The 8036-nt window shown below is 45.0% G+C and overlaps 1 protein-coding gene across 2 annotated transcripts; it reads right to left on the bottom strand.

The window, feature by feature from the left end:
- Positions 1–48: 48 nt before the first annotated feature.
- Positions 49–7564, bottom strand: LOC129856947 (bcl-2/adenovirus E1B 19 kDa-interacting protein 2-like protein). Of its 2 annotated transcripts, none has more exons than XM_055924738.1 (7): positions 7471–7564; positions 3740–3820; positions 3498–3556; positions 3148–3405; positions 2360–2557; positions 916–1018; positions 49–826 (listed from the first exon to the last, which is right to left on the bottom strand). In XM_055924738.1, exons 1-7 carry the CDS (start codon positions 7512–7514, stop codon positions 445–447), a joined length of 1125 nt encoding a protein of 374 aa, XP_055780713.1. In that variant the 5' UTR covers positions 7515–7564; the 3' UTR covers positions 49–444. The 2 variants fall into 2 exon arrangements, with proteins under 2 accessions (XP_055780713.1, XP_055780714.1); XM_055924739.1 differs by lacking the exon at positions 7471–7564 and adding an exon at positions 5340–6246.
- Between the last annotated feature and the right edge of the window lie 472 nt (positions 7565–8036).

Raw genomic sequence — 8036 nt, 5'->3', positions numbered from 1 at the left:
CAAATACAATATGATTTTGATTTGGCACACACACACAGTCAGGGATCAGAGGGTTATCTGAGGAATGTCCGGAGGGGGCACTTCCCTGTGGTAGAGATCCTCATAGCCCTGAATTATTATACTACCCTGTGGTAGAGATCCTCATAGCCCTGAATTATTATACTACCCTGTGGTAGAGATCCTCACAGCCCTGAATCATTATACTACCCTGTGGTAGAGATCCTCATAGCCCTGAATCATTATACTACCCTGTGGTAGAGATCCTCACAGCCCTGAAACATTATACTACCCTGTGGTAGAGATCCTCACAGCCCTGAATCATTATACTACCCTGTGGTAGAGATCCTCACAGCCCTGAATCATTATACTACCCTGTGGTAGAGATCCTCGCAGCCCTGAATCATTATACTACCCTGTGGTAGAGATCCTCACAGCCCTGAAACATTATACTACCCTGTGGTAGAGATCCTCACAGCCCTGAATCATTATAGCATTCCTGTGATATTCCACACTAGGGGAGGAGAAGCATAGATAGGACAGGAATAAGAGCCCTCCCATTACGTCCTCCCATTCTGTCCAATTCCTGGACCACAGCAGTGCTATACAGAGGGCCACTTGCCCCCTCCTCTGGACTCTTTCAGTACAACAGCAGAGGGAACCTTGTGAAAGAAAGAGCAAGAGGAATGTACTGTACCTTCTGTCAATGGAGGTGTAACACTGTCGCAGCCATTTGATAGCGGGCATCTTATTCCTGGGAGCCATGCTGCACAGGTACACCATGACATAGCCTTCTGACACCATCAGGTCCAGCGTCCCCACTATGTACCTGCACCGTACACACACACACACCCAAATAAGAAACAAAACTTTCATTGAGACCTCAACACCAGAGGGTGTTTGTCCGTCTACACTGACCTGAAGAGATTGTCCATGACGTACTCATAGTTCTCCACCGTGTTCTCTGGTAGGTAACAGGAGGAGAACGTGATGATGGCGTTCATAGCCTCCCCGTAATAACCTAGGAAACACAGAAGCATACCTCATGAGATACAGCACATGTATATCACATAGAATGACATAGTGAAGAATGACAAGTTCCAACTGTGGGAGTATAGACAGAGTACATGTTGAACTGCTATAGTGTTAAGTACTGCTAAGGGGGGTCCTAATAAAATACTGAAATACTTAAGACAAATGTATTTCTGCTTGAACTCTGTTGTTGTTTGACATCATGATGAGGTAACTTGATTGGGCCCAGTAAGGCTATTCATAAAATAGATACAGTCGTATAGTCAAAGGAAGCCATCCTCCTCAACCTAACATACTATTATTTTAGGGGTATATACAGTAATATATAGATGGATTCACCTGGATTCACACTGAGTATACCAAACATTAGGAACACCTTCCTAATATTGAGTTGCAACCCCCCTCCCCTTGCCCTCAGAACACCCTCAATTTGTCGGGGATAGACTCTACAAGGTGTCTAACATATTCCAGAGGGACACTGGCCCATGTTAACTCCAATGCTTCCCACAGTTGTATCAAGTTGGTTAGATGTCCTTTGGGTGGTGGACATGAGATACACATGGGAAACTGTTGAGTGTGGAAAAACCCAGCAGCATTGTAGTTCTTGACACAAACCGGTGCGCCTGGCACCTACTATTTAAAGATATATATATATATTTTTTTTAAATGTAACCTTTATTTAACTAGGCAAGTCAGTTAAGAACAAATTCTTATTTACAATGACAGCCTACCCCGGCCAAACCCAGACGACGCTGGGACAATTGTGCGCCGCCCTATGGGAATCCCAATCACGGCCAGATGTGATGCAGCCTGGATTCGAACCAGGGACTGCAGTGACAGCTCTTGCACTGAGATGCAGTGCCTTAGATCGCTGCGCCACTCGGGAGCAACCATACCCCGTTCAAAGGCACTTAAATATTTTGTCTTTCCCATTCACCTTCTGAATGGCACACATACACAACCCATGTCTCAATTGTCTCAAGGCTTAAAAATCCTTCTTTAACCTGTCTCCTCCCCCTTCATCTACACTGATTGAAGTGGATTTAACAAGTGACATCAATAAGGGATCATAGCTTTCACCTGTATTTACCTGGTCAGTCTATGTCATGGGAAGAGCAGTTCTTAATGTTTTGTATATCAGATAGATTGACATAGTGCAACTGAAAATCATTCCCTTTCACTGAGGCCTGTCATTTTTAGGAAATGCATATAGTGGGACCTACACAACAGATGCTGTGTCATATGCACTCAGCTGGACTCAGTTATGGAAGCTTTGATTTTACAGGCTGTTCAAGTAGTTACTTGACAGTCAGCATCAGCTGTGTCTCACCTCCGTGGGAGAGCACCTGGAGGTATGGCTCCAGGACACTCATGTTGACGTGGTACTCCTGTCCTGTGACGCAGAACCTTCTCCAGCGGCGCCCCCTGTTGTCCACCTGGTCTAGCTCCATGGAGCCCATCTCTGCCTGCTCCATCACCGTGGTGCCTGAGACACCATCCTCCCCCCGGCCCAGCCGCGGCAGGTCATCTGGTCATCAGAGGTCAGATGAAGGTCAAGAATAGTGGGATTAGATTGTGCAAGCATCATACCATTCCATTTCAGAATGGAATTCAGAATTATAAAATGGAATGGAATAGAAGAATACTATGTTCCAAATTGGAATTTATCTTTATCTCTCTCCTACTCTCTGTTTTCTGACCTCCCACTACAGTTCATTCTACCCCACACCCCCTCAGTCTCTCTCCCCACCCTCATACCTCCCACTCTCGCTTTCACCTTCCCACTCCAGTTCGTGCAAGTCGTCTTTCTCTGTCATCCTCCCACTCCATTTCTCTCTCACCCTCCCACTCCAGTTCTTGTCTCCTCTCTCACCCTCCCACTTCAGTTCTTGTGTCCTCTCTCACCCTCCCACTCCAGTTCTTGTCCCCTCTCTCACCCACTCCAGTTCTTGTTTCTTGTCTCACCCTCACACTCCAGTTCTTGTTTCTTGTCTCACCCTCCCACTCCAGTTCTTGTCTCCCCTCTCACCCTCCCACTCCAGTTCTTGTTTCTTGTCTCACCCTCCCACTCCAGTTCTTGTCTCCCCCTCCCACTCCAGTTCTTGTTTCTTGTCTCACCCTCCCACTCCAGTTCGTGCATGCTGTCAGGGAAGTTGCAGGACTCGCTGTCCGAGGGCGTCTCCAGGGCCTCCAGGTTGATGTCCAGCTCCGTGTCATCTTCGTCGGGTGAGAGGGCGGCGGCAGAGTACCCGGTGTCCCCCGACCTCACGCTGCGGTCCGCTGAGTCAGTACGGGACAGGGTCAGGCTGAGGGTGGGCGCCACCAGACGCTTCTTCCTTATGGGGTTTTCTGACAGGGCCAGGCTGGTGGGTGGAGCTGGGGGAGTAGCACACACACAGGTATTGTGGGATATGGTGCAGCACTTTTGGAATTAGGCCTTTGCAGACATATGGGTATTAGGGATATACCTGGTCTCTCTGCATTTTCTCCTTGGGTCTCAGGACTATGGGAATCTTCAGGAAGAGGTCTAGGGGGGAATACGAAATACTTGAAAAAGCTTAGTACTGCTTTCTTACCCGGTCATAACCAAAAAGCATTCTTTGTAGGGACCTAAAATATTGTTTAAGATTGTCATGGTGAACAGGCTGGGGTTTACAGTTCATGTGGTCAGGGGGTAAGGTCAAAGGTCAGGGTTAGGTTTGTCTCTGACCTGGGGAACTCCTCATCCTGCCATTCCTCCCTCAGCTCCATGTCCTGGATGTAGGAAGCAGCCTTCGCCCCCTCTGGACTCCTACAGAACAGACAGCATATCACAGCACATTCAATAGTCTTCAAATGCTTTGCTGTACATGCTGTAATAATCAAAAGATTCAACAACAGTCTATAGTCCTTAAGAGTTCAAATAAGACAAAGTCTGACAGACACTCTGATGGAGGCCACTGCCCAAACGCAGGTACCATGTTTTTAATGTGATGATGCCAAATTAATAAAGTCTTATTTGTAAAGTGCCTGTCAAACATTACGCACGAATAATTGCAATATGTTCATTGGTCATCAGGGGAGAATGACTGCCCCCTCTCATTGAAACCAAGGAAGTTCAAGGCCGACTGTGGTACTGCAGGCATTGTAGGCAGAAAACAGGATTATAGGGATGGGCATTTGACATGTTTTGATTGTTCTAGTACACGCTTAATGTGCATTTATCTATATGCCACCAGTGTGAAACAATACCTAATTTATCATAACCATTAGTACTATTTAAGATGAATTTATTGAAACTGTAAAATCAACTGGTTATATTATAAGGTGGAACACAATCTTCAAAAAGGCAGTAACCTCAGCAGTGGCGCTTGCATAGAAGCCTATGGCTGTGCAATGGCATAGCATTGTTTTGTTCATTTAACAGACAAGCCACTCTTACTTCCCGAGCCCTTATCACAGTCAAGACACACCTTGCAAGCAAGCACCCGCCCCACACACACGCACACACGCACTGAGTCCTCAAGTTCTCCCTCACCTCACTCCAGTGCTCAGAGAGTACACAGACACAATCACGTCCAAGTACAGAAGAGCGAGAGAGAAAAACTAACAATGTAGAAGCTTGCAACTTGTCTTACTCCATGTGTGTCCTCTGGCTGTCATTGGTCTAGACTGCCTCTGCCAGTGGACACACTTGACAAGGTTTCAGGACCACTGCAAGAGTCAAACAGCACCCTCTGTGACTGTGCCTCCAGTACTCCATGGAAGAGTGGTTCACAAAGTGGCCAACACACCCTTAGACCCACCAGCTGCATGCATAATGCATGCACCCTTGGCACATATGTACAGTATGTCTGCTGAACACTTCCCTATATTACGTTTAATATAGCATCACACTGTAAGGACATACAGATACAGAATATAGACTCATTTGTAAACTGTCATAAGGGGGGGATTGTCTTGGTTTAGAAGACCACCAGCTGTCACTTACACATTCAAACAGTGATAAGCAAATGCTAGATGCACCAATAAATTGGCAATGATAAAATAATTATAATATGTCCAACTGTAGGCCCTATATAGAAAGAAATGAAGAATCGTGAAACTACAGTAAGTTTATCCATGTAGTTTAAGCACTTTTAGTGTCATTACACAGTATTAATATGTAGTAAACTAACTTTGCACAACTGTGTTCAAGCCGTCAACTGGATTATACATTGCTTCCACATCAGCTTCCCCGTCTCCAACAACCTAGTTCTACTGGAGTTACACAATGCCTTTGTAAATAAAGATAGACACACCGATACACAAAGCAACTGAGCATAGCCTACCTTTCACCCTTTCCTCTGTATAAACGCGCACTCATGCAGACATCATGATTAAAAGATGAGGTTAAAAAAACGTTAAAAATGTTGATCAAGAAGATAAGTTATTTCAAAGTCGTCAATTGTAAACACTCCGACGATCGCACAAGTGCAGTGTTCTGACTGACGACCCAACCACACAGCAAACAATACATTAGCTTAGCCAATCAGAGGGCTTTGTACGTGCTCGGCTGGTGACACGTTCACCACACCTGAGTGAGTGAGAACTTTCTGATCTATCACTCATCGCAACTTGTTAACACATCCGTAGAGAAATAGTTGAGTATCTCAATGCAGCAGTCTCAAACTCTTACCACACTGAAAGGAAACACATTTCGGCAACAATAACAGTTCCTGTTTACTCAACTATCATAAAAAAAGGGTATTGCCTTCTCCTGATTTGTTTTTTACGAGAATGACACATCAATAGATCCCTCTCCGTGTCTATGGTTTGATGAGTCAACCCAGCTGTACTCGTGACAGTAAGGTTTAGCTGCGTTGGTTTGTGAGATGTGGTCTGAGTATAAACTCATTATCTATTTAATTATTTAAAATGTGGGCGTCCCGTTGGGACGTGATCGTTGTGGCACTGAATACCTGAACATCTTGTGAAGTTAGAGTATAGGGGGTTAAAGGGTCTCTGTGTTGCAACCAACCAGTGAACAGATCTCAACTCAATTGAACACTTAAGGGAGATTCTGAGCGGCTCATGAGACAGCGTTTCCCACCACCATCTACAAAACACAAAATGATGCATTGTCTCGTTGAATAATGGTGTCGCATCCCTCCAATAGCTTTCCAGACACTTGTAGAATCTATGCCAAGGCGCATTGAAGCTGTTCTGGCTCTTGGTGGCCCAACGCAATATTAAGACACGTTTGGTGTATTTTGGCAGTTACCTGTAGACGCGTGTAAAAAAAGGTGTTAATAGCTGCTCGTGGTGGGAATGGAAGACAACATCTGTTCTTGCATTGTTCCCGAGGAAGCATGCCTAGGGTGTATACTCTATGTTAAGGAAACCTGATCTTGTAATGGCCACGGCCTGTCGAGGCAGTTATTGAAGCCTCTGCCTATAAGAGGACAGGAGTAGATAGCAGGGATTAACCTAACGCCAAGAAAGCTCCGATTCAAACTCCCTTTCCGCCAGCATTGTAATGTCAAAATATGTTCCTTGATCACCAAATATGGAGTTTCGCTGAGCAACTATCTCATTTACTCCCGTTACAGCCGGTATGTAGCCTACTTCCAAAAAGCAACGGAAAAAATGCCTCTTCAACTCCAATACCTCTAATCTATCTATACCTCCAACTCCAATCTATCCCCCCGCAGATAGATCGATGACAATATACAGAAGAAGGGATATGGAAGGAATTCGGAGGCAACTAATGATGACATCAGAGATACAGTGGCTGTCTTTCGCAGTACAAGTATCAGACAGAGACTAAGATCAGTATGTTTCATTCCAATTACCGGTATATTAATTATAGGCCTAAACCAAATTTCTATCTACAGGCATTATTACATCACCCCAGACACTGTTCGTGAATCCTGTCAACAGCTCACCAAATCCAGTGGTGGAAGTTGCCCTTTAGTCCATGTAAATCTTAGTTATAAAACAAACATGGGCAATTACTAAGCCCATGCATGAATCAAAGCTTTGTCAGTTTTGCAAAGCCAGCGATTCAGCACTGAGGAAGTCATTAGAGCAGACTCCCAGGACGGATGGCATCTTTATCGTCACTACTGGCCTGGTTAGTGTCAGAGTGGTTTGTGACTTCCCATTTCTCATTTTGTTAACCCCTGTCCATTGTCCAGAGAGCAGGTCATATGACATGGAGTCTAGAGGGGTGTAAAGGAGATAGATACAACACTCACACTTCAATACTCCATCTTTCCCTCTAACAATTGAAATTCACTACTCCATATTTTCCTCTTGCAATTGAAATGAGCTGAAACACTGATACCACTGTTTTAGTTTCAGAAAACCCACACCGCTATGAGCGTCACTTCACATTTGTTACACACACTGGTTGTGAAACTATGGGTTTCCACAGAATAAACTAGCAAAGTGGTAGATACATTCATTTTAATCACTTACCCATTTAGCATATACTGGTCCCCCTGGTCTGTATAGGTCCCCATATCGTCCACCCTGTGAGTGAGATCAGATGATTATCACAGCACTGAATGGGTACCTCCAGGAACTAGAGTTTCTTGCAAAACAAGACAGCCTGCTGGCTCATCTGCCTTTCTCATGAGGAAGTCTGTTGATGTGGGTGGGTGTGTTTGTGTGGATGTGTGTCTATGTCAGTGAATTCACCCTCTTCCTGTCCCTACAGGTTTTGCTGCATTTCACCAGGACCTGTTGTGGTTGTTTCCCTATTGCCTAAGGCTAAACTCACCTGGGCAGCTATGGTGCTTAGTCGGCAGATTGAAACATGTTTAGCTAGAGCCTCGCAGATAGAAATGCACTGCATAGAATAAACATAACCATTTGTACTCTGCATAATGGAGGCTTGTCCCTTCTATACATTACATTTCTATCTGCAGTGTTCTAAACATTGCATCCCATTGAATGTGCCTCAGTTCTCCCACAGTCAGGGAGGAGTTAAGGATAGGAGGGAGGTAGGCAGGCTTGGGCGATATACCGTTTATACCAGGGTA

Source organism: Salvelinus fontinalis, chromosome 6 (genome assembly GCF_029448725.1).
Source record: "Salvelinus fontinalis isolate EN_2023a chromosome 6, ASM2944872v1, whole genome shotgun sequence".
NCBI classification, from domain to species: domain Eukaryota; kingdom Metazoa; phylum Chordata; class Actinopteri; order Salmoniformes; family Salmonidae; genus Salvelinus; species Salvelinus fontinalis.
The sequence above is the reverse complement of the archived record's forward strand: the minus strand, read 5'-3'. Positions and strand labels throughout refer to the sequence as shown.

Coding starts and splice junctions, on each gene's coding strand:
- LOC129856947 (XM_055924738.1), bottom strand. CDS start 7,514: ATGGGGACCTATACAGACCAGGGGGACCAGTATATGCTAAATGG. Junction 2,558..3,147: donor GCACGAACTGGAGTGGGAGG/GTGAGACAAGAA, acceptor TCTGATGACCAG/ATGACCTGCCGCGGCTGGGC. Junction 1,019..2,359: donor CCAGGTGCTCTCCCACGGAG/GTGAGACACAGC, acceptor TGTGTTTCCTAG/GTTATTACGGGGAGGCTATG.